The sequence below is a fragment of the Prunus mume genome, linkage group LG2 (genome assembly GCF_029339155.1).
Source record: "Prunus mume cultivar Tortuosa linkage group LG2, ASM2933915v1, whole genome shotgun sequence".
NCBI classification, from domain to species: Eukaryota; Viridiplantae; Streptophyta; class Magnoliopsida; order Rosales; family Rosaceae; genus Prunus; species Prunus mume.
Window position 1 is genome coordinate 3,415,447 of NC_142699.1, and position 15,982 is coordinate 3,431,428.

Consider the following 15,982-nt stretch of genomic DNA (forward strand, 5'->3'; position numbering starts at 1 on the left):
TTTTTCTAATAAAATTTTACAACACCATATTATTTAATACAACATATAATAATATAATAACTATAGGACATGAGTTTCACAAGCTATATGAAATCAATTAAAAAACAAATGTGTCATCTACATATCGGGTTAAATTCAGCTAGAGAAACATATATTATGCATACATATTGTAAAATTTACACATATCACCTAGATTTTTGGCCTTCAAAATAATTTTAAATTTAGTAGGACGCGGATTCTTATTTAAAAACCATGCAAAGGCGACGAACATGACACCACACATTTTTACATATACTTCTCTTTTTCCCCATTTATCTAAATTTTCTGCTTTGATTTTCTTTGCTAGAAACTGCTTCACTTCTCCTCTCCACATGCCACATCATTCCTTAACAAATTTATCTTTTGTTTTCAAATTTCAAGGGCATATATGAAAACTGAAATTGAAAAAAGAATAAAAAAGAAAAAGGGTCTGACGAGAAAACAATTGGGTCCAAAAGACTTTTGGCCTTCACTTTATAACCTTCTTTGCCGCCAAAAGATGGAAAAAAACCGCAAAACCCTACTGCTCCTTCTCGTGGTCTCCGACGGTGAACCTCCACAGAGCTAAGCTTTTTGTCTCCAGTCAACAACAAAGAAACAGAGCAGGAGCAATGAAGTTCGCAGTGAAGGCATGGAGCAGCGGAAAAGCGCGGGCAGGGGTGCTCCAGCTGGGCAGCTGCCCTGGCCCAATAGAGACCCCTTCTCTTCTCCTCTCTACTCGAAAGGGCCTGCCTCATTTCATCCCCCCTGACCTTCTTTACTCTCTTCCTTCCCCTGATTCCCATCTCTTCCATGTTAGCTCCCTCCACTTGTAAGCATTCATAGCCTCAGCCCTTATCTTCTTTCTACTTTTTCCACACTAGAATTGCATTCTAGCTGTTTGTGAATTGGTTTGTGAGAAAAAAGATTCCAAATTTTTTCAATTTTTTTGCTTCTGCAGCTTGGAAGGCCTCTCACCACAAACAATATCAAAGATAGGAGGCTTGCATCAGATGCTTGGTTTGCCGGAACACGGGTTCGTCTGCATACCAAGGGACTCTATTCAATGCCTTCCAGAATGTAATAGCAGTAACAAATTTGGAGCATCTTTTGAGACTCCTTGCGGTCGCCGTTTGGTAATTTTTCTGTTTGTTTTTGAGTTAATTATGGTGACCCTGGTGACTGATTGTGCAGTCTTTTTATATGCTTGCAGATTAAACCAGTAGAGTATGTTGAGTTGATTTCTTCCTTGAGACCCAATATATGGACTACTTTGGCTGATGAAGTTCCTACGTGGGTATCAGAGAAGAGGAACAAGACCTCAGTTGATCGAACTATTAGATGGCTTGATGAATGCATTGCGCTAAATCCGGTAAAAGACCTAACTTTTAGAGATGTAACCAGTATTATATCTACATGCATATGCACTCACTTCACTTGCATATGGGATACATACAAGGTGTGCTGCTAGCAAACCTAGCAGTTGGCGTTCTGTGAAGGGAATGTTCTAACTGAAAATAGATAGAAATTAACAACCTTAAAAACTCTTTGGAGAGTTGCGCTTACTCATAAGTCCAGGAAGTCAAGCAAACCACAGATATTGATGGAAATATAAAAAGGCCTCTAGGGATGAGTATTTTTGCCACTTAAGTTAAGCCTCTGAAAACAGATACCAAGCTCCTTGGGTGGAAAAAGTTACTTGATTTATACAAACGTCCTTAATATTCCAGTGTGATAGCAAATTTGTGTACCTTAGCTTCTACCAAGTTTTCATTGGAGATTGATTTTCAATTTGATTATTTATAATTGTGAAAAGTGGTAATCAGCATTTCTTTGAGTTTCAATATGATTGACTTGATGCCATAAATGGTTTACTCAATTATAAATTATGGAAATATATTGATTCTCCAAAATGTAGGCAGGTGGACCTGTCTTTGGATCCATTGTTGGAGGGTGTTCTGTAAAAGAACGTGAACGATGTGCGCAAGAAGCGGCCCGCAGAAATTTATCAGGTTTCTGCAATTCTTCATTTCTTCTTTTTGTTTTTTGGACTCGTATGTTGTAACATTTCTAAGAACTCATTTGAATTTCTTTTTTCAAGAGAAGCGAAATATTATTAAATCAAGGAAACTCTGTACAAATTGTGGATAAGGAATCCTTGTCCAAAATTACATAGACTAAGAATAACTTTAAGATCAATTAAAAACGACTGAAAACCTAACAAAAACATCTGGACCACTAAAAGAAAATGGTAAGTCCAGGCATGGGAAATGGTTGCCTGGCACATGGGAAAATAGGGGGGAAAATGTAACCCTCCTCCCCCCTTGGGTTTCATTTTCCCTTCCCATGGGGAACTTTGGGAAAATGGGCCAACATTAAATGCGCATTTTTTATGACCATTTTGTTCCCATTAACAATATAGAATTACAATATAGCATTAAATGTATTCTTTTTTTATTTGATTTCAGATGGGTATAATTGGAAAATTACACAAATTTTGTTTTACATTCCTACCAAACCAAACATGGGAAAGGAAATAAAGTGGCATTTCCTGGTTACTTTCCCTGCATTACCAAACATGGGGAAGGAATCTTCCATTTCCCATCCCTTGGGAAAGACATGGGAATTATTTCCCATCAAATCTTTTCCGCAAACAAAACGAGGCCTAAAGGAATTGGGCTTTAGTAGGGGGTTTCCAATAATTTCCTGAGCATTTAAATCACTGAGATACATAAGAAACCAGAATTCATTTGGATTTCTTGTGTATTTATAGTTCTAGTAGCTTGATGTATATTTAACTATACTGGTATACAATTGATATGAAAACATCTTTTTCCCAGGTTACTGGATCGGAGGTTTTGGGCTTGGAGAGAGCATGGATGAGCGCCCTGCTCTCCTTAATGCTGTTACTGTAAGTCACAAGCTGGTGGAACCTTCAATTTTCCCCTGAACTTGATCAATGACTTGCGTGTCTTGTTTTACATGCAGCATTCTTATTTTTCATATGTCAAAAAAGAAAACATAAAACAGTTTATGTTTTCCTTTTTTATTTTGATATCTAATAGTCGTATAAAATGTTCAGGATATCTTACAAGAGGAGAAACCACGCTTGATCACTGGACTTGGACTTCCAGGTAAGAGGTGTACCATTGTTACAATGAGTTGTTGGTCTTACCAATCCCTGTTTGAGACATCTAGACTTCTGAGGGAATTCTCATGGTTTCAATTAAGAATATACTATGTTATCTGTATCACTTGCCGCACATATGAAATGAGGGTACAGTGTTAACATACTGTATGACATTTAATCTGTCATCTTAACTATCAACTGAGGAGTGGTGTGTATCAAGTTGGCTAATAAGTGGATTTGGTGGTGGGAAGAAGGCAAAGATCTTGCGGGGATGCGGTGTGTTGGTGATTTGGACGGAAAAAAACGGCCTAATTAATTTATTGTGGAAAATTTTAGGAGTCTGAAGATTGCTTTTAGGATGGAATAAAGCCAGATTCTGTTCATTACTTTGGCCATCAATCGCTTCCCCACTTTGCAAATTCCCTTTCTTTTTCTTAAATTATGGAACTGGTTCCAGGTTTTTGCTTGTAGTTTGTTTGATTACTTTTCTGTTTTCTGTTAGGATTGGTGCTGTTTTGTTCCTTGTTGTGTTCTTGATATTCTGTTTCTTGTAGTTCGAGGGTGGTACTTTTTGGGGATGGCTGGTCCACTTTGATTGGGAAGTTAAAATTTAATTGTCGTCCCTATCATTGAAAAGGAAAAAGTTGGCTAGTAACTTCAGTTTTGCAGTTGTTAGGAACTTAGGGCAATGCGTTAAAGGAAAATGTTTGCAACATTTAAATGTACCTTCGCTTAAATACCTGGTTGGTTATTCATTCAAATTTATCAGCAAATGAACTTATGCTTTTATCTTACAGAGGAGATCTTGCAGGGGGTTGCTGCAGGCATTGATGTCTTTGATTCTACGTGAGTAGCTCAGTGTTCTAACAATTTTGAATATCTTTATCCTTGTTACCATGATTCAAAAGGTGATGATATGTATTTGCAGGTATCTGTGCCATCTTACCCTTGGTGGCTTTGCACTTACGTTCCCACTAGATGGAGTTGAGATGAATACATCTGATAATATAGGAAGTGACCAGACAAAGATTAATTTGAGAGCAACAGTTTACAGGTAAATGATGACTTCTCTGTCTACTTGCTGCACTAACAGTGTTTACGAGTTATTGGTTTCAGATTTCGTCTATTAGGTTCAATTTTAGCTAGTAGATTACCAAGTTTGACTTTATGAACTTGTTTACCCAACACCTAATATTAGTTATCCGTTCTAGATGTGTGTGTATATAGCGAAATGCTCTCTTGGCAGATTGTGAAGTTGGATAATTGATCTGGTTAATTCTTGCTTAAATGTGCAGTCCTGATTTGTAGAACATCGTCCTATATAATACTAGTAACTTCTACTTTAAATCCTCCATCATTCAGGTGTATACACTAGCTGCTTCTCCAAGCCACCTTGTACACCCCCTGATTAACTGGTCAGGAATCACACAAGGGGTTTTCTTCTTCCTCTAAATCTTCTTTCTCAAACACTATCTCTCACTTCGACTGAAGGGTTCACGCCAATTTTCTCAAAAATTCAATTTACCTCTTCCACATCCAACCACGGATGTGATACCACTTGACATGAGAAATATGACATAAGGCAATTAGGCACATGACATTTGTAAGTGATTTTGAAGAAACTATTAGTCTGTAATAAAAAAAAAAGTAGTAAAGTAACATTAAAGAAAACAAAACAGAAGTCGTTGATTATATAAAAGTAAAGAACTAGGAAACGGCAACTTGTAGGCTTATTTGGGCTTAGCATTTTCTGCATTGCATTGTCATGAAGGGTGCTGTGTTTTGTGAATAAACTTCTTGAAGTCTTACCATATTTTTTAAATCATTTATTGTCAAATGGATCCAAAAATAATTGATGCAGTTATTCTTAACCTGATAAATTTTCCTTTGTTTTGTTTTTCAGGAAAGATATATCACCAATTGTTGAAAATTGTAACTGCTATACGTGCAAGAATCATACAAAAGCTTACATCAATCACCTGCTCAATGTTCATGAAATGCTGGCTCAGACTCTACTAGAAATGTATGTGCTACATTGCTTCCAATAAATATTATTATGCTCATATCACCTTTGTTATCATCATTCATCCTAGTTGTCATCATCATCACCAGATCGTCCTTTAATTTTGCAGACATAATACTCACCATTATATAGGATTCTTCCGCTCAGTAAGGGAGGCAATTAAGTCCGGTAATTTTGAGCAATTCAGACAGAAATTTGTTGAGGGTAGATGTTACCATGTTGCTGCCGAAGCTGCTGCTGCCTGCATGTGAATTTGTTACTTAATTTCTACGTTGTAACTTTGAAGGAAGGGAGAGAGAGAGAGAGAGAGAGAGAGAGAGAGAGAGTGTGTGTGTGTGTGTGTGTGTGTGTTTTACAATTAGATTAGATTGATGAACAAGTGGAATAGTGAAACGACAAGGGTCGCTTTCAAATCAGTGTAAGAACTTTTCATCTTATCCCAATTTGGTAATTCCCAAGCGATTCAAAGAGTTGTAGTTCTCTCTGCAGTGTAGCTCTCTGTTTTGCAGGCTGTACTACAGCGAGTAGTAAATTTGGATATATAAAATTTGGTAATTCCCAACCGAACCAAACCGAGCTGTAAAAAAAATCAAAAAATTTGGTTTTGGATTGAACGGATTTTTCCTGTATTTTTTTTACTTGTTTTCGTTCAGTTACCAATTTACCCGGCACAAATGCGATGGATGGAACTAAAACTTACAGGACAAAAAGACAGGAGATTCAGGACGAAGTTTAATGAGATATGAGGTTACATTGGGATTTGACAGAGATCATTAACATCCTAAAAATAATATTACTATGTTGTGCTAAATCCGTTACACCCAAAACATTGTGCAGATACGCATAGTTGGTGAGACGTAAAATGAAAAAAAGAAAGAAAAAAAAGACAGAAACTTGAGAAGTTGCCACTTGCTACTTTCTAATGGTATCCCTAGTTAAAAGGTGTACTTTTTTCCTTTTAATTATTTTATAACAATTTTCTGTATTCTTTTTTCCTCTTTCTGTACATTTTTGTGCAAAGGTTATGGCAAAGAAATGGTCTTTTTAAGGCAACCTACATTATACGAGCATGGCACGAGCACGAATTTGGTTGTAGTGGCTATGCTGGGTCTAAAACCTAGCATGACACCCCATAGAAAGCATGAATGTGCCAATTTAAATGCATCAGGTCGGTCCAAGTGAAAATCAAAATCGTCCCTAATCTTCAAGAAATAGCACCCATGCCGGATACATAATTTGTTGCTAACTAACAGATTCAATTAAACAGAAACACTAGAGACAATTTGCGGCCAGTTTATTTGTTATCAAAGTAGTCCTGGAAATCAAAGATAGGAGATTTTGTTGTCATGAGTCTTGACAATATATTAAGTCACATAATAACACAAAACAAAGCTTAATTGAAATGTATTCTTAGAAGTTTTTCCACCACAAGTGATGTTGTCATAGTCAACTATTGTTTTCCCAAGGTACCAGAATTATTCAGATTATATGACCAAAGGCAGAAGAAAAGCTGCTAAAAGCATGCTTGTTTGCTTGGTCGTCAACAATTCATGATCAGCAAAAGGAAACATAGACAATTCAAAGCAGATATTGCCATATCTTCAAAATTGGTGCAAGTATACAAATATGTGTGGAACACAAAGCCTAAGGGCAATTAACCACTTCCTATTGCCACTAAAATTTGGTTACAGAATGTACATAAGAGTAAAAATCAAGTCCATTTTGATTTTCACATGTTAAACCACTTACAACTGATTTTGAAACTATACAATGGCTGCTGAATATGTCTGGAACAAGTAAGACAGGATCTTCTTGTAGTCACCAACTTGAGTACCAGTGTTGGGATCAATCAGGTAAGGAACCTATAAGAAGACAATTTTCTTAGTTTCATCCTTGGGGCTTTCAACAGGAGATCACCATGCACAGAAAGAAAAATAGTCTGAACTTACAAGAGACTTGGACGGATATTGAAAACGTTTAATAATTAATTTTTTACCTGAATTGTTTGTTCTCTTAAGTAGGGCCTACCACATATACCAAAATTAAAACCAAAAGCATTTACAAGCTGTTAAGAGAATTACTGCATAATTGAGCGAAAAGCGCAACAGAGCTATGAAAATCTCATTCATGACATAACTACCGCAGTAAAAGCTCAAGACCATTGGAAACATAGTAAAACCAGATTGCGCGGACAATAAGTCGTTGCCACATCATATCATCATCATGTGATATAAGTTCCCGTCAAACTCTATTGCAGCAGAACATCATCTAAGGGATCGTTGTTCTAAAAAACTAACCTCTTTGGATCCAGATGCATCTAGTGACTTCGATCGCAGGGAACCTTCTCCCACGTTTTGAAGGATGTAAGGAAGCTCCAACTCACAAAGTGCCTCACGCACAATTCGTGCATACTTGAAAGAAAGAAAAAGAAAAAGGATGGAGAAGAAGTGAAAGAAATTAGAAATTACGTAAAATGCCATAAGTCACTGTAAAAATTATGTACAAAGTACTAGCAGCATAGAATACAGAAAATGATTGTTAGATGATCCTGGGATTTGACCTCATCTGTAAATGTACAATGTCACACTGAGAAATTTTTGTACTGACAACTACAATTATATAGATCTTTGATCAATCACATGCCCTAATTTGTCCAAATGAAAGACAGGTCTCAAATTAAAGCAGACTGAAGGACCCGGATCCTGTCATTTCCCATCTGTCATTTTTTCCCCTCTCCCTCAAGTTCCGGCTGTTTGAGCACAGTAAAACAGAATGAAATGGCCATTATTCTATCCTTGGTCTGGAACATGTCTTTCATGCTATTGCGTACAAACCCCTTAGTCAAGGAAATAATGATGAAAGGACAACAATAAAACAGTAACCCTAGATTGTAACAAGAAACGGCAAAAGCTACACAAATATATGTGTGCTTCAACAAAATCATTTGTACTTCAAGGGAGAGTACCCAATTTCACCATGAGAGAAACCAAATTCATACAAATAATCTACACTCAACAATTGATTCCTAATCAACAACATATCTACCTGGATACCCTTGTACATCCTCCCCTTCCCATCTCTTCACACAATTGTAATGCTCTAGTGCCATCCCCATGATGAGAAAAAGCTACAATCATGGAATTCCTTGAAATAGGGTTCCTTTCAGGCATCAAAATGAAGACTTTGACCGAATCCTCCAACTCCAGCACACTTAAGAGTACACATGTAAGCCCATTGGTGAGGAAAGAATGATAACAAGACTGTGACAATTAAACAGCGGAGTTGCTTCCCTAGACCTACAGAATTATCTACATTGAATGCCTCAAGAACTGCTGGAACCATGTTTCGATAGTTTCAATCCCTGTCTTCTTGACCCTCAGGAAGGTTGAGGGTACCATTTTCTATAAGATAGACTAAATGGGATATTACCTTCAGGACTATCTTCGAAAAATTTACATAGCTTCTTTCTCTCAAACCGATTTGTTGCAAATCCCAAAAGGACATAGCTTCATGGAAACCTCATTGATTCTTCCATGAACTTAAAATTTCACCACACATCTTCCAGACTACTACTTTCTAAATACATGTCCATGAGTCCACATCAATAGACAAATCTAATTGAATTCCGGATTTCTTTACAGATCCATCCATTTGGCACCCTACTCTACTTTTTGAATGTGTGCCCAAGCGTCCACTACACAAATCTAATTGAATTCCCAATTCTAAATACATCCATCGACGTCCTACACTCAATGTCTGCAAACTAAAAATAATTTCAAAGAAACCAGTAAAGCATATGGAGGAAAAAGGAGGATCCAAGCCCAAATTATGAGAGCCTATATCCGTGTTCTCCTTGTAGGCAAACATAGACTGATTGGAAACAAACTACAATTCTCAATCTGTTATATATCCAACAAATATGAAAACATTTGGTGATGCATAAATCATGATACAATGGAAAACACTCAATGAAAGACCGTTATCTCACTGGATTATTTTCATATGAGTAAAGTTCCAGTTTTTTGGGTGGTGGGTCTCGCTTCGCCTTTTCCCACAATGTCATTCCTCTGCCTGCTCGAAAAATTGTTGGCATCCATCCTGTGAATAATGTGCTACAGGGAGCAACATTTAATATGAGCAAGAGAGACAGAGAAGAGAAGAGAATAGCCAGGTTAAACCACTTGTAATCAATACACAATTGATATTTCAAGTCACCCATTTAAAACATAATTTCTGTCATCTGTTTCCTACGGGCTTGATGCATATTAGAGTTAAGACCCATGTTAACTTCTTAAGTTGTTTTTACTTAGGCTGATGTATTTACAATAATTATCAAACGGGATCATTCTAGATTCAAAGCAACATATCAGCAAACTGATTCTTCATTAAAGCTAATAATTTATGTGATATTGGACAGAAAATATAGTTTTACTTGTGATTTATACTCGTACAGAAAACTTAACATTCTTGTCCTATGAGAAGAACTTGAGGATCAATACCTTTCCAAAAGCCCCACTGTAGGTTTTCTACCTTTACCGTATTGTTCAAATAGGTATTTCACAATTTCACCTATCATCAAAGGCAGAAAGAACGCAAATAAGACAACTTTGATAAAATCATTTCCAACAATCGAGATAAAACATGTATCAGCAATATTTTACAAGTATAACGTACTACCCTATACAGACTTAGTTAAAACTTAAAATGAGGTGCAGAAAAAGCTCTCAATTACAACATTTAGTTACATTTTATTTAGACATAAGAGCACTTGCTGATATTTCCCAGTCATGAGATTAATTATTGATTCTATGCCATGTCACAAAAGAGAAAAGAAAATTAGCTCAGTGAAAAAAATGATAATAGGGAAGTAAAAAGCTTCTCTAGAAACCAAGAATTACAAAGCATGATGACTTTCCTGATATAACCCAATAATTGAAAGAACTTTGGCATTCAAGGGGGAAAGCAGTTTGAAGATGTTCTATTTGGCCATCACAAAGACCATTCAGATGATTAGACTTAACAACCACAATGTAGAAACTCATTATGAAGGACAGAGTATCACTAAGTTTTGGAAAACACTAAATGATCCAATTAGCTGGCAAAATAAACAAGGTGGTCTATACACTGTCACAATAAATTGAATAATGTTTTCTTTATTTTGTGAAGGATAAACTTGGATGGAAGTAGGATAAGGAGAATACAACTGTACATTTCAACAACAAAATACATAGTTTTGAAAACACTGTGTGCACCCTTTGGACACAGACACAGGCAGATGCAGTTGTAATTGGCAAGTTTAGACAAGTTTGAAGGTATTTATGGTGGCTAATGCTTGAAGTAATCAGGTAACAAGTGGGCTATAAAGCATAAACCTATGAGTGACAACCTCATTTCACTGTAACATCTTGCCCTTAGTTTTTAATTAATATGGGTCCAAGTAAATTTATCCATACTCATATAGAAGACACAACAGCTTTGAATGTTCAGCCAAAGAGACCTAAATATTTTGGTGGATGTGACTGAACAATTGATGAATTACACTGTTAATCATTATGTTTTCAACCGTTTGCATTATATCATTAAGGCCTTATTATCAAATTCTAATAAATGAGAAATATATTATTTTCAGCAAAATTAGTAGATAAGTGGACGTGGGTTAATCTTAGATTCAAATCTTCCAATAGGGAAAGAAAGAGAGATACAGACAGACAGAAAGACAGAGAGAGAGTAGAGGCATCCATGTGAAATGAAGTTTGATAACTTACCACTTTCATACATTGAAATACCAGTATTTGGATCAATGAGAAAAGGAAACCTGCAATGAGAATATTCATAATCCAAATTTTAATAAGGAGATGAAGAGGCACAACAACAAAAGCTAGTCTTATCCATCAAATGTAACAATACTATGAAATGACATGTGATAATTTATCAATCTCAAGTATCATTTATTAGCTACAAATTTCGCATAAATGATGACCTCACTACAAACTTATTTCCAATTATACTTCATTCAATTATCAGAACACTTATCAGAAAGAAAACAACTTCTTTATAAGTTGATACAAAGAAAAGGGAATTACATACTGCTCTTTGCCACCAAATCTTTTAACCATTTCTCTATGTCTTACTGATCCTTTTGGACAAGGATAGACCTGCAAATGTGTGTCAATAAGTTGACATTCGAAAAACTAATCAATTAAGCGTCAACAAGAATAACCACTCTGAAATATGTAAAGCTCTATCAAGCTATAAAGGTTGTATTCCAGAAAGAAGTAGGAGGCTCCATCCATCCATCATATCATTTTACATTATTCTTTCTTCACCTCAACTACCCTGTGGCCCCAAGGTGACCAAACTCAGAAAAATGAGGAACAAAATCAAAACCTGAGTATAAAATTTCAAGGAACCATACTTAATTTTGAATCGATATGTTATCTGAGATCTAACCCATTGACTTGATTAATTTAATCAAATTTTCAGGCCAAAATCCTTCTTAATTTATTTATAATAAGATGCTCAAAGTGATTGGAAATGTCTAGAGAGCTCAAAATTTTAAAACTAGTTTAATTGATTTATTTAAACATGCTTGACATGATCAGAAATGGCATCTCTAACAGGAATCAAAATTTATAAAACTAGTTATATTATATACACACCACATAAAGAGTTTCCCAAGAAAATGCAGTCAGTTTCATGCATTATATTCTGTAATAGTTCTATGAGTTACAAACAATTTACAATTAATGGATGTCAACCTAATTTAGCTCTCTAAGTTTATTGACAAAACAGAAGGATCATATGAAGAGGCAGGACTGAACTGGTTGTCAACCTTATCTTATGGTTTAACTTAGTAAAGCTTGAATTGAAAGTTTTAGTGGGCATTGAAGTTTGTTGAAAGCAGGTACTTTGTAAACCAATAGCCATGGTTCAATCTTTTCAGAGTTTCGTACAGTTCGTCAACAAAATATGAGCCTGTGGCATCTTCAAAGAAGGGAGGTTTTTCCTTTCTTCTGTGCACCTTATCATAGAGTGTGTTCCAACCATTTTCTAAGCTAATTTAGAATCCCATCCTTAAAGTTTGCCTTCACAAAAATGAAGGCAAACTTTAAGGATAGGCTCAAACCCATCTACCAAAATTTTCATGAGAATTTCATTGTTTTGCAAGATTCTTCTTCTGATGGTAATGAAAAGTAAAGGAAACCAAGACTGAATGGTCACGGTGTGAAAGAAAAATGCTCTCAAATACCACTATTACTGTAGCAAAATTCTCAACTAGCGCTATTAATGTAGCAATAGTCCATTATATCGATATCATCTTGATATGTCGTCAATACTTTCGATATTGTCCCAAGAGCATTATATGAATATTAGTACTGTCGATACTGTCGATATGCTGTCAATACTGTCGATATCATCTTGATATACTATTTGAGAATTTTACTACAGTAATAGTGGTAGCATTTCCCAACAAATATATGATAGGAAGTAGTGCAGGAAAATTTAATACTTATTCCTAAATAGGACAGTTACTGATATGGAAAGATGGAATGAAAACATAACTGGTTGCAGTGATACGTGTTACTCACCTCTGCAGAAAGATCTAGCTCAGTCAAAGCTTCTCTAACCCTCCTGCAAAAAGGGCATGCCTCTGTTGACAAAATCAGTTTGCAAATTCAACAAGGGAAAGTTTCTAATCCCTATTAAGGTTAAATCAACATTGACAATAGACTGTACCAAACAGTAAGAACTAATTTAGGCATATTCGCATGGCCAACAAATCAATTTGCTTCTTAGTGCTAATCATATGCTGATACACAAGTTTTTACCCTTTTATTGGTCTATACAAATTTATACCCTGTTATTGATCTATACAAATTTATACCCATGGTTGACATATTGGTATCCTCAATGGTGAAAATCGTTTTCCAAAATACTAAAACTCTAAAAGAAAAAAAGTTACTATTGCTGTATTTGCACTCTTATAATAAAAAAGATGCTTACCAAATTCAAAAAGCTGCAAATGCATAGGAGGATCCAAGGTAGTGATGTCCTGTCTGTCCAAATTCTGTGATAGAGATCTTGATCCCCAAGGGAATCTGGCGAAGGTAGACAATGAAGATGTAGCTACCTATTTTGAGAGCCAAAAAGGTGGAAGTCTATTAGGGTCAGCTAAGAGTTGAGTTATTCAGAGATAGGCATCTTCCTGGTGCAAAACTAACTCTAGACCCAAATGCATGCATGAATTGATAACACCTATAAGGCAGAAACAAACACACACACAATGACAAGACATGATGAAGTTACAGCCCAATCCTATTTGTAAGGATGTTGGAAATCCTAATAGGTTCTATAGTACTCTACAGTCTCATCCAGATAAAACAGCAAAAGGTCAACTACATTTGTGCCAAGTAATTAAAAAAAAAAGTATTCTTTAGCCACCACAATTCCACAGTAGCAATAAACGATTAAAAAAAAAAAACCAGGAAAATTTTGAAAGTGATTACCTCCAAAGTAAAGTTCCGTTCTTGAGAGGGATCTCCTCCCTGCAGGAAACAAGACAAAACAATGGTGAAATGATGGAAACAAATGCCAAATGGTCAACACTGCATTTCAATTTTGAATCACAAACAAGAGTATAAAATTCAGTAGTTTGCACTATTAAGAAGCAACAATGATACATGAACCTCAATACATGGTACTATGCTCAGCAGTATGAGCCATGAATGCATGTCTTTAAGGACCATCAGTTAATATACTTGTCCGCATGGCCTAAAGGTAGGTTTGTGCGTAGGAAACACATGTACCCTATAGAAAACACCCTCCACAGAAGAGGGATTGAGGTTTAAAATCAAACACCTAGCATTATGTTCAAGAAGAAGTGGTTCTTCTTCCTATGCAATATAGAATGCACATTCAGGTAATGGATATTGATAAATTTGACACGTATTTGCATGCAAAAGCTCTATGGCACAAAAAAGAGTGGCATAGTAAATGACAGAAAATTGTGAAAAGATCTTAGTGTGAAAAGAAACAAAGCCATGCACTCAGATGTGAGCACTAATGCAGTGCCAAATACCAATCATCTTAAGGTAGGGGGATTGTAAACGGTGATTAATATGTTTAATGTAGCTACCATTGCAAAAACAAAGTTTGCAGAACAACATATATGAACAATTTTTCCCCATTTTTTCCACTAAGATTGTAATTAGTCTGTGATTACTTAGGAGGCTTCTTGAAAAAATCAAATATTGGATAGAGTTCTGTCATATTTCAACTGCATATTAGCTGGCATCTTTCCCTGATGCTAGCAGTGGTCCAGAAAAACAATTTTCTATAGACTTTGAAAATCAAGAACACAGTTAAAGACTACTTCCCCACCAGAAGATTTTCTTGTAAAGAGATGAGTCATAAGCTGATAAGACTGTTCCTTTTTACGGTCCGCATATTACATAATGTGATTTTCACAATTTTTTTCCATGCCAATGCACACTTCAAAAAAAAGAAAAAGAAAAGGTACATAGCGATTTTAGTAGAGTTTTGACCCCAAAAAAAGTTGCTAGATTTTGCTACAAAATATAAATAAAAACCGGAAAAAGAAAAGAGAAAGAAAAGGATAGGAGAGACTGACGGAGAAGAGCTTGAGCAAGGGACAGAGCACGGATAAAAAGCTGGTTGATGGGTTGCCACCATTACTGGAAACTGCACCATTTTCCCGAGACAACTGGGTTTCCAACTCGTTTGTATCTGCATCTGAGTCAGCAGAATTCGCATGAAATCTGTTTCTGCGAGAAACCAAGTTCCCATTCCTCAATAATCTTTGAGAATATGCTGATAATTTCAGAGCAAAAGCTGGAATTGAAGTTCTTGGGAACACAGAGTTCTCAAAATCTGTCAAAAAGCTGTGCGGTGGCTTTGAAGAATAGCACAGTGTTGTCTGAGAGCACGTCAGAGATATTACTGACATTCTTGGACCTTGGTTCTTAATTCTTGGATGGTTAGCAATGTTTTTCTTTGTTTCGCAATCTTTAAAATATTGTCTCCAGCTTGATGTCAGGATTTTTTTCTCTTCTGTTTTATAAAAGTAGCAATCGTAGAGTTTAAAGGTGGAGAAATAAAAGAACAAATCCAATCCAAGTGGAAAATGGTATTTTCTGATGTTTCCAGTCAATAACGTAATAATACGTAGAATAATTTTTTCGCGTGTTATTGTGTTATTGGTCGAAAATAATAAAATAATATTACCCCAGTTACATATAAGTTTTTTTAAGTAGCAATGATTTCTAAATTATATTGTAATTCATCCCAGTTACCCCAGTTACATATAAGTTTTTTTAAGTAAAAATGAGTGTGTGAGAAACTCATCTCTTGTAATTTAGACTACGTTAAACTTTATTTGGTTAAATAGCAGCAATGATTTCTAAATTATACACAAATTTATATTTTCAATTTTGAGTTTTAACAATAGGTTGTTGTCATCCCCAAATTAAGTTATGTATTTTACTGTTGGTCATTTCCGTTAACTTTGTTAATTTTTCTATTGAACTCAAAAGTAAATTAGGAAATTCATCCACAACTTTATAAATGAATAAAACAACAAATCAAAAAATTGAAAAAAATCATGGACTCTCTGTTGCTCTTGCTTGTTTTTTCGACCTCTTTGGGCCGCACCCCCTCCGAGGTTTTGGTTTGTAATTCTCTTTTTCGCAAAAAAAAAAAAAAAAAAAAAAAAAACTAGCATTTCAAAGAGGCAAGAGTGCAAAACGTTGTACCAAGACACAATAGCTGGAGTGCAAAAATGAGAGGCTTGT

The 15,982-nt window shown here is 35.6% G+C and overlaps 2 protein-coding genes across 2 annotated transcripts; one reads left to right on the forward strand and one right to left on the reverse strand.

Annotated features, from left to right (window-relative positions):
• The first annotated feature begins 481 nt into the window (after positions 1–481).
• LOC103319336 (uncharacterized) lies at positions 482–5,651 on the forward strand. Its single transcript, XM_008220864.2, has 10 exons — positions 482–850; positions 980–1,154; positions 1,232–1,390; positions 1,937–2,030; positions 2,859–2,929; positions 3,101–3,152; positions 3,946–3,994; positions 4,077–4,202; positions 5,052–5,171; positions 5,281–5,651. The coding sequence occupies exons 1-10, from the start codon at positions 651–653 to the stop codon at positions 5,420–5,422; spliced, it is 1,188 nt and encodes a 395-aa protein (XP_008219086.1). The 5' UTR covers positions 482–650; the 3' UTR covers positions 5,423–5,651.
• A 1,090-nt stretch (positions 5,652–6,741) lies between these two features.
• Positions 6,742–15,264, reverse strand: LOC103319337 (Thioredoxin family protein). Its single transcript, XM_008220865.3, has 10 exons — positions 14,803–15,264; positions 13,679–13,717; positions 13,176–13,302; positions 12,761–12,822; positions 11,259–11,326; positions 10,937–10,986; positions 9,671–9,740; positions 9,160–9,283; positions 7,469–7,582; positions 6,742–7,033 (listed from the first exon to the last, which is right to left on the reverse strand). Exons 1-10 carry the CDS (start codon positions 15,136–15,138, stop codon positions 6,935–6,937), a joined length of 1,089 nt encoding a protein of 362 aa, XP_008219087.1. The 5' UTR covers positions 15,139–15,264; the 3' UTR covers positions 6,742–6,934.
• Between the last annotated feature and the right edge of the window lie 718 nt (positions 15,265–15,982).